Below are 16,703 nucleotides of genomic sequence, written 5' to 3'. Positions count from 1 at the left end.
CCTAACCTTTGTAGAAAGTCTTTTTACAGTAGAGTCAAAGCAGTTAAAGCTTCAAAATGTGGGTTGACAAAAAGAAGTCTTTCAGTTGTAAATGGAATGTCAAGAAGGTTTAGGAGCATGTAACAAGACGGACAAATACAGCGTAGCCGACAAAAATGTGTCACTACTTCTGTCACAACAATGACTGACCTAGTCACTCTTGACTCTGGAAGCCCATTGAGATGACTGATGTCATGATTTTGGATATTTTGAATATGTCAATTGGCAGAAAAGAATAGTTTGACGTGTGGTACAATTTTTCTGTCTGAAAGTTCATGTTTGTTCTTAACATTTTCCGAACAAGTTGTTGTTTCTAAATCACTGAAACTAACATCAAGTTAAACGTATGGCCAAAATCCATTTAAAAGATCTTAATTTTTCTGTTTTTAAAAACCTGGACTTTGTCGATTACGTTTATTTATTCATAATTTCTAGCAGAAACCTGAACAAAATAGATAACCGCTATGATAACAGATTGTTGGAGCTCACTTCCATCTCTCGGATGTTCCAAGTTATGCAGCGTCTTAGCCTAACTAACCACTAGTTTACCCATCTGAGGCCTCAAAACCACCGAAAGCACCGACTGCTATAGGAAAAGAATGAAGGAGAAAAAGAATTCCTGGCAGAACCAGAGAGCCAAGAGAGGGAGGTGTGACCTTTAGCCCACATGCTGAGATGATCTTCAGCAAAATGATCCAAATGTTACTAGTGCGGCGCGCTGGTGTGCATATGCACACTTTAACAACAGATTTGTCAGTTTAAGGTTGCTGGCTGTCTGGTTTCAGACATCTTGTCGTGACAGAAATGCTTTTGGGACTTCTTCCTCTTTAAAGCATGCTTTCAGAGTATGAATGCATTGTTTAAAAAAAAGTAATCTACACCACAAAAAATACTAGTTCCATGTTGAAAATGATACTTCACGCACAGACAAGTGATCGAAACAATATTAGCTATTATGTTTCAGTATTTTTTTTCAAGGGATATGACTGACATTTGGCACATTTTTTACACATAATGAACTTTACCAGATGTTTACCCTTTTTTTTATACGACTGTTGTCGATTTTCACTTAGAAGCATGTGATACCGATTTATTAAAGTTCATGGATTAACTAATTTATAATTTTTTCCTTAAATGTTTTTAGATTATTATTTTTTTAATGCAAGGCGGTCTTGTTTCATTTCTGGCAGTTGCCTTTCGTTTAACCCTTCTGTGAAATAAGAAAAGTTTGTTTTGAAATACAATTTGAATAAAATATACATATTTCACCTACTTATATTCAACTTTATTTTCTATTGAATCCAGCAAATTTAGGGAATTGAGCTCCCCTACAGTGACTGGTAAAATAATAATAAAATAATCTATATACGCATTTATGAAGAGGATTTTGGACCACACAGTAACAGTCCCTTTAAGGTCTTACATTAAGCTAGACGCTTCTGATATCTTCTCTGGTTCAGAAGTGGCTTCATGCAAAGAACCTCACAACTTGAGTCCACAAACTGAACACATCTGTAACCAGACGAAGAACCGAACAACAAAACTTCTAAATGAGCTTTGTTTCAAAATTCTGTCATAGCTGTGATTATATTTTTGTGTGTCTTTTTGTACACCATGTTTCGTTCATTGGGCTTTTAATGTTTGTGGAAATAGAACTCTGTGGAAAGGCATCTTCAACATTATTTTCATGGACTTTTTCATTTTGATGGATACAGCACTCTTTGAACTGCCGTCTTTTTTAAAGTCTACTTTTTTTTTTTTTTGGCTTACTCTCATTGTGCAAAATTATCTTCCGGACAGAAGATAAGATGGAGTTTTTCCAATGACAGTGTGACTGAACTAGACTAAAGCCTCGTTTCCACAGTGCGGCATGATAAAGATATGGTCCAGTCCAGAATTTGGAGCAATTTCAAGATAAAATGGAACCATTTAGCCGGACCGGACCGAACAATTTTTGGGCATCATTTAAATGTAAAAAATGCAACGGCCCATTCAGGGCAGAGCTACTGTTGTCATGCGATGAGCCCCATTGATTGGCGGAAGGTCATTACGACAAAAGAAAGCGCCAAACCAGTGCAAGCAAATCATTCCTCACCACCCACAGTCTTTTCTCAAACAACATTAAATGACTTGTTCATATGAAGAACCAAAATCAAAGCGGGGGGAAAAAAAAGGAGCTGCTGGATGTCCTCCATTGTTGTTGTTGTTATGGCTTCACTTTTGCTCTAGTCGCACCACTATGACGCAAAGCTACGTTATCGGTCTACACCCCGCATGCGCCGTGACAGTGTAGTTTCGGGGGTCATTTCGACAAACTACGTAGCGTTGAGATCAGCTCGGGCTCTACAAATTTTCATTTCATGTTCCTTTTTGTTATAGGAAGTTATTTTCCCTCATAAATTGTGTCTGACAATATTCTCTGTAATTTTTATAAAGAGCTTTTGCCACAATCCGCTTGTTATTCCAGTTTAAGTTCAGTCGTGGCTGAAAATGTTGTTAGCACGGCTAAATGTTGTTCTTCCGGGTCCGTTCTGCCAATAATAAAGCACTGGGCGCACAGATTTAAAAAAACTACAAGCGAACAAGCATTTAATAATAATTATAACAATAATAAAGGCACGTTTGTTTACAACAGACTTCATAATATTTTCTTCTATGGTAATATCCTACTTTGTCCAGACCAATCACTATCTGACACGTCATCGGACCAACGTACAGCCAATCACATATTGTGATGTCAGCGTTAGTCCCAGGACCCCGAAGGACCCCGAACGGAAATTCCAGACCAAATGGTTTTGGCACCTACACCGGTCCAACTTTGAATGGAAACGCTCGCCTGAATTGCCTGGACCATTCTAAACGGGCCGTACCACTCAGTGGAAATAAGGTTTAACAAACCATTTAAATGCCCGAGAAACTTTTTCTAGTATTTTATGATAGTTATCTGATTAGAATGATACAATGTCAAACTTTTCACCATAATTATATTTTCTGATTGGTAGAATTTTAAAAATTCACACTTGCAATATATCAGTCTGAGTAAAATACATTTTTCATATGATTTCCATTAACTAAATTTAACAGAATTATATAAGAAAATGTTTTCAATATATTTTCTTTTATAGATTATTACACTTCTAGGAGACAAATTTGAATAGGAGTCCTGGTTTAAAAAACGCTCCGAAATAATTGTAAAAAAAAAGGCCTTTTCTGGTGACTTTATACGGTAAAATAGTCCACGCAAAAAGCTGAGCTGGTATCCGTTCGTGAGCTTATGTAAAACCTCACACACATTCTTCAGCAGCACATCAAAAATGTTGGAAACAGTAAAGAACATCAAAACACAGTTACAGCTGCAATACGATCAACCACAGTTTAAATAAACAAGCCTCTCTTCAAGAAAAGGAAGCATTGTTTCCAAAACCACAATCAATAGACAGTTTTACAAAACGACACAAAGTGTCCATTACTTCATTGTGATTCTAGGCAAAGGCTAAAACCTCATGACGTCAACGGCCACAGGAATGCCATCAGGCGGATTCTTCTCCAAGTCTCCACCAGGGTTAGTTAAACAACAATGCACAGAAATATTTGAAGATAGCAGTTTGCCTTTCCTGGCAGCCGCTCTGCCTCGGTTACTTTCCTTCACGATTTTCGTGACACTTGATAACCTCCTGTTGCTGTGGCTGCTGAATGAGGAGGAGGCTGACTGAATCCTTCCATGGTTTCCATCATTTCTTTGGCCTGTAGACATCATGTGCTGAAGTAGGACATTGGAATTTGAACGCACTGACATGCTTAACATAGTTAAAAAAAAAAAACTTTGATGTTTAATGTTTTCTGCAGGGAAAACAAATTGAGTTTTAATTACAATAATTAAAGCAAACCAGTGGTTTTACGCCCATTTACTCAGGCAGGAGTTATAGGTTATCAGAAGACCTTATACAATGTGACTTACAGCCCCGCGGCTAAAACAATGTTTGTTTGTGGGAAGTCTACTACAGCCGAGCTTACTGCTTGCCACTCCTCCCTTATCTAGAGCGCCAACGCCGGCAGTTGCTTACAGCTGTGACAAGTGGTGTCGTCAGGGGTTTTCCCATCTCATGGGGTGTTACACAAAGTTGGAACCGTCCGCTGCATGGGCGAACAGGTTCTGGTGGGGTTATCAACCGCCTCATTCCATTAGCTGTTTGCGGTAGAGCAACTTCATAGATTACAAGTCCCTCAAAAGTACAGGTTTTACATGCGTTTGCCTGACCAAAAAACAAACAAAAGAAATTCTATTTATAGTTTTTTTAACGGGGATCAGACAGTAAAGGAAAAAGGAAGAAGTGGTAAATATTTGAGGTCATAAAATTAAAGTTTTCTTCATTACATTTCACTTAATTTGACTGTAGGAAAATCAGAAGATTGTAGAAATACTGTTTTTGCACTACTGTATCTTGCTTTGGTCACATCATGGAGGCTAGTTGTATTTTTACCTCTTTCAGATAAGGACACGTTACCAGCCCATATCAATCTGTACTCAGTTTTTGTTTAACCGGTATAAAACTAAAGCTAATGCAGCAGCCTTCCATAGTCCCAAATAAAGTTTTGCTGGTTAAAACCATAGACATAAATTAATTGGACAAATAATCTCTGATATCATTATTAGATTTAACACTGCAGACGTACCCAGTGACACCTAAATAACACACACTTTTTGACCTACGGTAATTATTCGGCCAGTCATGTGATCAATCAGCTGATTCTAACTCGGAGAAGAACAGCTTTGCACCAATATGCAACATTTGCGGTGATGTTGCGAAAGTAAAGTGCTGCGCACAAATGCACAAAGCCACTTCTGTCCGCGACAGAATCCGCTTATTTACATTGATTGTGTAAACGCTGGAGCTAACGCTTCTGTGTTAAAGCGTTAAGGAGACAAAATATAGCTCTAACTGCTGAACTAGCATTTCCCAAGATGGCCAATTGGGCGGGAAAAAGTGAGTTTGTTGAGTCGACCCATCTGTCAATCAATTAAAAAAATGCCTACAATAACACATCAATCCAAAAATCTGATTTAAAAAATAAAATACAAATTACTCTTTTCCACAGCTGTCTTAATATTTAATTAAAGAAACAAACATCAAAAAAGTATTCAAAACAGACTGTACTTATGTGTATATTGGTATAAACAGATTATAATATAGAGAGAGATGGGGCTGCATAATGTGAGGATATCGCAATTTTCGATATTAGTGATCAATATTGCAATGACGATATAATTTGCGGTATATAAACAAATAGCAAAACAACCAAAAACTTCATTTTCATTTCACTACAACAGTTTAGAAATTATACTCCAAATGACCCTTGTCGACGTAGGAGGCAAACATCAAACATAAAAGGGCTCATCTGATTGATCAACAACGTAAACGGGTCCTTCCGATTGGTTAAATGCATGAAGGTATTTATTTCATTTGTTCAATATTTCAAGCTGCCATGAGTTTGTTTTGGCACATTTATCATAACCATTTATTGCGATTTTTGCCGTCTTTTGCGGTATGTATATTGCACAGCTTGATGTCGCGATAACGATAAATTTGCGGTATATTGTGCAGGCCTACGATACATGAATATTTCCTTTTCACTGCAACAGTTTATGATACATAAAAGTCAACATAACTGAAATTACACTCCAAATTACCCTTGTCTACATAGTAGGCGAGCATCTAGCATAAAAGGAGTCCATCCGATTGGTCAAATGCATAAAGGGATTTATTTGATTCGTTAAATACTTCAAGCTGCCACAAGATTGTTTTAGCACATTTAAGGTAACCCTTTATCGCTATTTTTGTGCAGCTTAATATCGTGATAACAATAAATTTGAGATTAACTGTGCAGATCTAGAAAGAGGAATAGATATCATAACCCAACAAACCTAGAACAATAAAGTCCATTAAAACAATTCCTAAAGCTATTTAAAAGCTAGTAGGCAGTTAGTTGTAATTTGTACCTCTTGTACATCCTCTTACAATTTTCTAGGAGACTTTTTTCCAATAAGGAAAAATATTAAAAGTTAAAATTTGCTAGCGCGTGCATTACTACGAGGTTGACTCTAAATTAGTTGCAGTTACACTAAACATTATGGCAACAAACATCAACAAGTAAAACAAGTGAAAATGTGTTGGGTAGAGAGGAAATATTTAAATAAAAAAGCCAAGATTTCAGCACGTTTCGGACAAGAGAATTTTAATTACATGTCCCTTCCTCTTTTGGTGACAGAAAAGTGTCAGTGTTTTTTCCGCTTAACGTCAGCTGCTCCAACATAGGAAGTACGCCGGAGAAAGCTTTGCTCAATGAAGCCAAGTGAAAGCAGACGGGAGTCAGACCGGGGAAGCAGCCTGTGTGTTTTCTGAATGAAACATCCTGCATGTGGAGAGACAGAGGAGGCTGAAAGAGCTGACGCGGTGCAAACCACAAATCTCTCGGCAAAGCTGTGATCGCTATCAGCAGCAAAGCATCGGGGGCAAGGACAGGCACATTCTGAGCCAATTAATAAGGGAAGTCTCTTGGAAGAGGAAAGTGAATTCAAGAAAGACAAAGAGGTGGTCGACAACACAAGCCTCAGGTCTGCAAGAGGAAATAAAAAGAAAGCTAGAGCTACAGATAAATGTTCAGTCTGTCAAAACTTAGTACCCCTGATGTTTTGGTCACTTCTTTAAGACCTTCAAAAGGACGGATCCAAGCAGTTCTGATGACTCCCAGTCTCAAAGACAAGAAACCTATTTTCCGCACTATAGGGCACCGGATGATGAGGCACGTCGTCAATGAATGGTCTGTTTTCCAACCTATGTAATAAATAAGACTCACTGTACTACATGAGTATTAAAAAAGACAAAACAGTAAGAGATACGTCAGTCCGACTTTATTAACTGTTTTCAAAGCAATTCTAGAATTATTTTGTGACAAACTAAATGTAAGCCACGTTAGAAGCATTAGCTTAATTAGAGTATTCACAATACCTGTAACACCTACCTTGTTTGCAACAAGTAAAAAAAACAGTAATACTGCTTAAAAAAAAAGTTACTGTGACTATGCTAACTCCTGCAAAAACAGGCCCCTCAAGCTACATTCACTTTGCGCTCTGCAACAACCGTTCAGGGGCCACTTCCAAGAAAAAGTCTATAAAGACACGCGTAAACGCGCGTCCTGGGCTTCCGTGTTAAAAAACGTGTGTTTATGGATCGCAGTGCAGGTTTCTACGACCGTTTTCAGAATCTAGGTACAAAAAGTGTGGCAAATGAATGTGTGTTGAATGTTAAACCGGATTGAACTTTGACCAATGATGGACTTAGATTTGGTAGTGACGAATGAATGGAGCGTATGAAAATTGACTGTGGAGAAGAAATTAATAATCGTAGTTTATGGTCTTTCGTATATCAGAATAGAGCTGTAAAAGAAACACCTGGAGCAAAATTCACAAGATAAATTAAGAAAACAATTCTGGTTACCAAAATGTTTTCTTAAACTAAGAATATTTTGCTATTAAAAAAGCTATCTTGGCAAGATTATTTTTCTTGCAAGACAGTGCAAGAGGCAAAAAATAAAGCTAGAGTTACACATCTACGATCAATTTATTCCAAATTTAGCATCCCTAAAAAGGCTTTATCCAGTAGGGCTGGTCAAGGCAGTTCTGATCATTCTGGTGTCAAAGAAAAGTAAAAGAACCGGAACAAGCTGTCCTGCGTTTGTATATTCATTTATGTGCACACTAAAGCAGCGAGGTGGCTGAGCACCAGGAACGTGGAGTGCCAAACTGGCAGAGATCCCAAAAAAAATGCATAAATGTGCGTTTTTACCCACTGGGGTGTCTCCTATTAGAGAGAGAAGAGAGACATAGAGTCAACATGGGCGTGTGGTGCTGAAACAGGCTCATCTTCACTTGACTAAACAAGTTGAATTTGACACCCAAACTCTTGGCTCCGGGCGCTATTTTAATTACTGGAATTAATCGATGTGTGTGGACTCCCAAAACAATGGGGATCCTGTGCACACGGAAAGAAAATCCCCTAAAGTTGTCCGGTTTTGGCACAGTTGATTTAGCGGAGACTTCTGAAGCTTGTGGTCTCCTACACACCAGACACTTTGAAGATTTTCACAGCTTCGACTGGAGAGAGAACCGCTTTGCAGACTGCAGCTGAGGTGAGCCACCGTCAGGCAGCTGGCATCATCTTAGTCATTAACCTATCCACCCGCGCTGAGCCTTAGGCGGCAGATCGTGAGGGGGGGTGTGTGCTGGAGGGTGGACGTGGGACTGATGCTTTGAAGGACGGGGGAGCCTTTTAACTCTGATCTGAGCCTTTGCCACCATAAAGGTCAGGCTTGGGCATCTGCTGCTCTCTCTAGATATCTCCTTTAAAAAAAAAAAATTAAAAAAAAGCAGGGAAGAGAAGAAGACCCCGGGGAACCGCTGTGCGTATGCACAAAACCACGCAGATCAACTTCTACTCTGAATCGCTCGATTCATCGCGCGCACTCAGAGCCCAAACCACACGCCCAGGCTAACGCACACAAGAACACGAGTTTGAGTCCCAAAAGAAAGGCTCAGCCTTATCATTACACCAGACCTCTGATGCTCGGCTTTTAGCCTGAAACACTAACACCCACCCCTTCTGGTTTTTGGCAAGAGGACAGGCAGCGCTGAGCTAAATGGAATTCTGTTCCCCAGGGCTCAGCAGTACTGAAATAAGTGATTCATGCTTTTATCATCTCAGGTGAACAGTGCTGGCTCTTTCAGCTACAGTTTCTCCAAACACCAGGAAAATGAAACTATTTATTAGTTGATCTCCATCTTTGTTTTCTTCCTTTCCACTCTATGGATGAGGAGGAAGAAGATCAAAAGAATTTGTGTGGACTGGTTTGCATCAACTCATATTGCATCAGCTGTAAAATTCTTTAAGCGATCCTGACTTTAAAATAATTTAAGAAGAACTGATGAACTAATAACTTACCATTCGGAACCTGTTTGTTAAAGTTCATTCAACGTAACAATCTAAACATTCATCCAACATCAGAGGTCAGGTATTTGAAAAAAGCAGATGGAAAGCAGATAGAAACATTCTGAACGTACGCTTAGATCCTATGTGTTTAACCCTTTAAACACCTGAGCTAAAATTAAGCTCCAGTGTTGACATTCCTTTGGCTACAGTAACTCTTCAACTATTGACGCAATTAACGAAATTCCAGCAGATTCTAAAACAGAGAAAAGCAGCTTTGCGCCGATATGCAACACTTTACAGCAGGGGTGGGCAATTCCAGGCCTCGAGGGCCGGTGTGTCTGCATGATTTCCAGATAGTCTTACCCTACTCATGGCTGATTACCTGGTTCAGGTGTGTCCAGCCAATAATCTTGCCCTACTCATGGCTGATTACCTGGTTCAGGTGTGTCCAGCCAATTAGAACATGCCAGAGCAGGGTATGCTGGAAAACATGCAGGAATGCGGCCCTCAGTGCCCACCTCTGCTTTACAGTGAAGTGCTTACACCATTGACTTAGATTAGCTGATTGTATTGGCGAGAAAGGGGCTTTTTTGAGGCGGCTTTGCACTTCACATGTTGCATATCGATAGAAAAAACGATAAGATAACCGTTTTCTCCATGTCAGAATGAGTGGATTCATGTTGATCGTATAAAAAAAATAGTCGGGGTATGTCAAGTGTGGTATTTGGTTGTTGCCGGCGACATGTCTGACGTAAAAGGGTTAAATAGTCTATAAAAACTGGATAGACTTAAGTTTAAATCATTAACTGGACCGGGTGAGTGAGCCGTCACCCTTGGAAAATGGCTTACTTCAGGCTACAATTAAAATTAAGTCAACTCAGTCGCCATGTTTATCACAAAAAGGACTGCACTAGAAATCTTCAGTAAGCAGTCCAATTCCTTTATACAGTCAATGCTTGATATCAACAAAAACCATATTTATGCAAAAATGGAAAAAAAAATGTAAACACAAATCCTGTGGGAAATCATAGGAGTGTTTTCTCTAGATTTAACATTAAAGGTATTGACGGTAAAAGTATTGTTCCCTTTACAACTGAAAAATAAACACCTGTAATCACCAAAAAATTGACAAGGAACATGGACGCATGAAGGAGTTAACTATTAAATTAATGAGGAAAACTTCAGATATAACTTGCGATACACAAACAAATAGAAAAACAACCAAATACATCATTTCCATTTCACTACAACAGTTTAAATGAGAATCAACACAACTTAAATTATACTCCAAATGACCATCATTTAACATTAAAGTGCTCCATCTGATTGGTCAAATGTATACTTGACCAATCAGCTACCATAAGATTGTTATTAGCACATTTAAGGTAACCATCTATTGCTATTTTCACTGTCTTTTGCCATATCCGTATTGCACAGATTGATATCGTGATAACGATACATTTGCGATTTATTGTACGAAGAAACCTAACGCTAGGCAAGCACCAGGTATAAGACACACGTACAGGAACACACTAAACATGCATTCTTGAATGTGCGTTTAGCCCATTGTGTTCACACTGGACGAGCAGGAAGGGGCTACTTTAATTTCCTTTTCTGTTTACTAGCGCATGTCCGCCACCTATCAACCAAGTTCGGGATTCTCTGCTGCCAATTATAGGTGTTGCGATTTTTAGTTAATCCTCCTTTAACCAATCCCACCCAAGAGTCACTGTTTTCCTGTAGCATCTCTCCAACTGCAGGAAAAACACACACACACACACAGTCAAACAAGCACAAATCTGGAGATATCATCTGGACAGGTGGCCAGCCACCCAGACCTGACCCTCCTGCCCTCTTGCTTGTCCATCCCTCCCAAAAGCCTGACCCCCTCCACACCCCTTCCCCCTCCAACACTATCCCCAACTGCTGCCCCAAACTGAACACGCCCAGCAACAGTCCCCCACCACCACCATACACACACCTCCAGGAACCCCTGCAAATGTCTGTCACCCCGTGAGCTGTCTGTGAGGATTACTGCTGAACAGACACACCTAAAAGATCAATTCAGTTGACTCTGCAACAACTATGAAGTTCAACTTATGACCTAAACAATAGTGGGTTGATAGGAAGCACTAGTCAAAAGAGGTAAAAACATTAGAAAAGAAAAAAATACTACTACTACATGTAGGTTAGAGTCATGATTGCAAAAATAAATAAGTTGCAAAGCAGGAAATAACACATAATAAACCAAAAATTAACCAGTTGTCAAAACATTTTTTAAACGCATGATTGTATGCATCTAAGAAAAATGTGCATCCTGGGAAAGTCTGGCAAAATAAAAGGTAAGAAAAGGGCAAAGCTTTCTCAAGATTAAGAGACTGTTTGTGTCGTGAGTAGCACCTATATTTTAACACGCAGAATAGCTACGCAACTGGTTATAAATGCATTAATATTTATAGCGAATGACCGAGTTAAAAAAATGTTTATATATATATTTTTAAACATATATAAATTTATAACTATATGTGTCTGTCTTTTAGATCCACTGCCAAGACAGGTCACAAAGCAGCAACGTGTTTCAGTGGAACAGCGCTAGCTTACATCCATTATCGGACAGCTAGGCGAAGTCCCGAATTCGGTCAGTAAAAACATGCTGCCCGGCCAGCCGCTGAGCACGTTTCCAGCACGACTGCAGCTCTAGGAACCGTACAAACACTCCCAAGAGCCAGAGCATTACACAAAATATCACTCTAGAGGGGAATTTATTTATTTTTTGAAACGTGTCCCATTGGTTGTCTGCCTCGGAGGCTAGCCAACCAGCTAACAGTTGGCCGTTGTCTGGGAGAAAAGACCACCGGGTGTGAAGTGAAGGCTTTTAGCCGGGGCTAGCTCACCAAACACTGCAGCAACAGTCCGCTCAGACAACTAATGAGAACTGGTAAAGACAGAAAAATACACTCGCGCGCGAGCGCTCTATGAAAAAAAAAAAGATGCCGCTGCTTTCCCAGCAAGCTCGCGGACAGCGCAATTCACTAAACATTTAGCTACCACATGTGGTGTATAATTCATCTATTTCACGTTAATAACTTGTATTTTTTTCTTACTCCGCTCCCCACCGCGTCCACTGAACCTCAGACTCACCCTGTCACAACAGGCGCCATCTTCCACAAACTCTCACCAAAACTCCAATACTCGCGATATCCTTTCGCTCCGACCGCACTACAATCTGCCGAGACAACAGAAGCCGACTGGAGGTGTAGGGACGATGGAGACGGAGAGAAAGGGGGTGGGCGAGGAAGACAGAGAAAAAGGGGAGGCGGCGGATAACAGCAACACACGGTGAGAGAGTGAGCGAAAAGGGCAGACGCCACAACAACAGGCGTGGGAAACTTCCAAGGTATCGCGAGATTAGGAAAACTCTCATAATAGGGGCGCACAGAGGACGCCTCCCTTATCGCGAGATTCTGCTGGAAGTTGGCTCGTTGTTTATCTTGTGGTGCTGGAATACTATTCCCACGTGTTTACCGGGTAATAAATTACAGCACCGATTGGTCTAAGGGGGGAAAACCGCTAGTGGCAAAGGGAGCCTATATTTCCCAGGCTCAAGCACATGTTTAAAAGGTTTAATTAAACTTTTAAATACTATTATTTCTTTTTATTGATTTATGTATTTACATTAAAGTAGAGCAAGACGTGACAAAAGTGGGGAAAAACACATAGTAAAACTGTCATTTTACAGTACAAGTCCAGCTACTAGAGCTTGCATTACAGAACACTACAATAACAAAATAAAGGTACCTAAAATCATTATCCATTCTCACTGCTAATTTGTGGCTTCAAAATACTAATTTGCGCCCAAAAATTATTAATTTTTGTACACCAAATACTTATTTGTGCAGACAAAATATTAATTTGTAGCTTTAATTTATTAATTTGAGCATCAACCCTGCAATAACCGTAACAAGCAATACATTTCGGCTGACAAAATAACACCAGTTGGACAAAGTCAGGTATTTTTTGATGTAACTTTTTCTGAAACTAGATAATGAGCAGGGCCAAACATATAATCAAGGACTCCCACCATCCCAACCACCACCTGTTTCAACTTCTACCGTCAGGCCGGCGGTACAGATCACACAAGGCACGCACCAACAGACTTAAGAACAGTTTTTTCCCCAGAGCAGTCGACCTCCTAAACAACATATGATTCTTACAAAAAAAAAACTGTAACAACTGTTTACCAATCATGTGCAATATTTAGCAGTTCAGAAAGTGCAATAACGGTTATGTGCAGTACATGAATGTAGGAATGTACGGTACAGACCAAAGGTTTGGACACACCTTCCCATGGAAAGGTGTGCCCAATCTTTTGGTCTGTACCATATATATCCATAGATCCACAAATTCTCTTTATTGTTTTTCTCTTTTTATTCCGTATATGCACATTACTTATGTATATTATTTAACAGCTGGAGAGCACCAGGATTTCTGTTGTCACAAGCTTCTTGTGTAACAATGACATTAAAGGATTCTGATTCTTCATTGTATTATTTAAAAACCCCAAAAAATTATTTAATGTGTTTCATTAATAAATTTTGTTTGATCACAACAAATGGGATTCTTTTGGGAATAGAGACATTCACCAATGTGTAGAATAAATTCATAACCTAACACAACTGAGTAAAAGTTTTTGTCTTGCACATTTTCCAAGGTGTAAATAATTCAGCTACTATTAGGAGTTCTTTTTTTTAATAAGTGACTTACATAAAGGATTACAAATCACCTCTGAATGGGATTTGTTTTGAAGTGGTTATTTTCTGGTGGTGATTTGTCATTTGTCCACAAAAGTACAAAATCTTGCACAAAAGGTGAGGAGCTTCTACCCCTTGTGCTATCCTATGACCCCACCCTTGCATTGACGTGTTCTCCCTACCATGACAAAGGTGGATAAAGGTGGAAAGATTTCATGTAATCCATGGACACCAGTGAAGATCACAAATCATTGAAGAAAAAAGGTTCAGAGCACTGTCTAGTGGGTCTAGATGACCCAACTCCTAATGTTAAAGTGCCTAGGATAGCACAAGGGCTACACAGACGTCTATCTGAATGAAGAAACGGAACAACGCCACAAAAGTACAGTTTTTTCCAACAGCGCTGCGCAGCTCATTTCCAATGAGGAAACAATGGCGTGAACACACGTGAGTGGGCCATACAGCGCAGATTAGCACACTGCCATCACATCGGGGAGTCCCATGACCACCCTGCACACCAAACCCCAGTCAAAAGTACAAGGGAGCCTATTATTTATAATGATTATGCTCGCAAGTGTGGCACAGGCGTCACCCCCCTTCCCTCTGCACGTCTGCCTCGGCCACCCCCCAGCAACAGTGCATTCCTAAACTTTGTGTCATATCATCCCAACTACAAACAGGTCAGGTCAGTCTTGTTGATCTGGGAGGAGCCGGAACGCCATAAACCTTCATGTAGGTCCTTCAGCTTCCATTTAAATGCGTTTGGGATCTTTGTTCACCTGACAAGTGACTAGTGGGAGGGTTTTTCTTTTTTCGCAACATCAAAGAGGGAAAAAATGAAGGCCTCTTGGACCACACTGAAGTCAGAGCTTTGGTTTGTTAGATGCTATGTGTGTGATATGTACTCGGCTGTTTTGTTTAAAGAGAAGTAGCTTTTTACTGTATAAACATGAAAAAAACATACACATAGTATTTCAATAGCTTGTAAAAATCACTGCTAGGACAATTTTTTTTAAAACACTCAAGTATCTATGAGAACCATTAAGAAATAGTTAACAAGTTAAAGACGTGGGAGGTTAGTAGTTTCAACTCCCTGGGTGTTTAATCCAATGTTCAAAGTCACAAAGGTCATGGAAGACAGTGTTTTCAGTGGTGTAATACAAGTTAAGTTTACCCTCTTCTGGCTGCCTTTGCACATGGCATTCTTTGTCCCACACCTGGTTCAAATGGCTGCACCTGTAAAGATGAGGAGGCGTATCAGGTTTGGTTTTGCACAGAAATCGCTCTTCTTACAGTCCCTCAAAATGTCGTCCATCTCTCTATTCACATCAGGCTTTGGTTGTTGTATTCAATGACTTGATATATACAGTACATGTAGGGGCAAACTTTGACTTCCTGTTTGAAGCTGGTTGGAAATTACAAACATGGCATTTAAACAGACAAATCCATCCCCATTTAGACCAAAGTCAAATGGTTCAGTCTGCATTGAAAATACCTTTTCCTCCTAAACTTTATACTGACCCATTACAAGTATACCCCTATATAATATCCATCCATTTTCTAAACCCGTTTAATCCAATTCAGGTCCCTGGGTTGCTGGAGCCTATCCCAGGTATTGCATGGCGAAAATGGGGAACATCCTGCACAGATTGCCAGTCCTTCACACAACCAAACACATTCAGATTGAGGAAAACATGAAACCTTGTGATCACAGTGTTCGTGGGGTCCTTTAAACAGGAAAGAATCAGATAAAAAAAAAAGAAAATCCATAACAAGCTTGGAACAACAAACATACAAAAAATATACAAATTTTGGGAGCTAGGAAGTGACGTAAGATTTGCATATGTGGGGGCCAAGCAGGTGGAAATTGTCTAGCAACAGCCCCCCATCTTTGAAAACGGCGACTATAGAACCCCTTGGCTTCTCTCTCTTTGTGTGGGGTGGGGGGCCTGGGGGGTCGGAACCCCTGGGCTGGGGAGACCTGGGCCCAATCGTTGGGGGCGCTGGGGGACGGTAGTTTCACCATTTGGGGGCCAGTCTAGCAGCTGTTCCTGACTTTCCCTCTTCCTTATACATTTAGGTGGATAGTGGTCCCCTCCCATGCATGGATACGGGCCCCTCCCCTTTCATTTTTGAATAGCACCTTAGACATGTAGGACCCTTGGTTTGTGTGTGTGTGTGGGGGGGGGGGGGTGCTTGGGCATCAGAAGAGAAAAATTGATATACGTTGTACATTCAATTTTTTTTTCGTGGCTGCGATCCCTAAAAATTGCTTCTTTTTTGGATTTTTGTGGTAACAAAGATGCTTTCCTAAAAGAGGAGGTCCTAAGGTACATCAAAGGCAAATGTGTCTGGTATATCAACGTAACCTTCTTATTTTTTTATTGATCGAATCTTAGAATTCTATGTCATGCTTTGAATTTGTAGCAAAATAGCATTGAATTTTTCTATTCCAAACGGCTACTATGCTACAAGATAACTCATACTATTCTTAAATTTGACAAACATTACAAGAACTACAAGCCTTCTTATTGTCCTGTTCTTTGGGACACTCCCCAAAAAGTATTTTAAAGGGTCAAGAGAAAAATCCCCAAAATACCGCTCTGTCTTTGTGGAACCACCGTTTAAAATCCGCCACAGTGCATCCATGTACAATTTCTTCTTTTTTAAACCTTTTTAGAGGCGCAACTCACTTTATGGAGCTTCTCTGTGCTGCCAAAAGATGAGGGGAAAAAGGGAGGCAGAGAGCGTGCCTGGCCCGTGGCCTGAAGTGCCAGAGACGAGGACCTCATCCTGCCCTCAACCGCTTTTCCTTTCCCCTTCTTTTTTTTTATAGTCGGTGGAGAACCTCCAGTTACACTCTGAGCTGAATAGGGAAGCATAAATTTTCCCCCCTAAAATGTTTTACAGCTGAACGCAGCGGAGAAGG

General features: G+C 40.1%; 1 protein-coding gene across 2 annotated transcripts in view; it reads right to left on the bottom strand.

The window, feature by feature from the left end:
- The window catches only part of rbpjb (recombination signal binding protein for immunoglobulin kappa J region b), a 48,943-nt gene extending 36,524 nt beyond the window's left edge, over nt 1-12,419 (bottom strand). The window contains exon 1 of one of the 2 annotated variants that reach the window (XM_078936455.1): nt 12,165-12,419. In XM_078936455.1, coding sequence (XP_078792581.1) covers nt 12,165-12,184 — 20 coding nt within the window. In that variant the 5' untranslated portion in view covers nt 12,185-12,419. The remainder of the gene's footprint in view (nt 1-12,164) is intronic. The other variant, XM_023965818.2, reaches the window with a different exon arrangement.
- Between the last annotated feature and the right edge of the window lie 4,284 nt (nt 12,420-16,703).

This window comes from Oryzias latipes, chromosome 18 (assembly GCF_053564925.1).
Source record: "Oryzias latipes strain Hd-rR chromosome 18, Olatipes_Hd-rR_3.1".
Classification (NCBI taxonomy): Eukaryota; Metazoa; Chordata; class Actinopteri; order Beloniformes; family Adrianichthyidae; genus Oryzias; species Oryzias latipes.
Note: the sequence above shows the minus strand (reverse complement) of the source record. Positions and strands in the feature narration are given on the sequence as shown.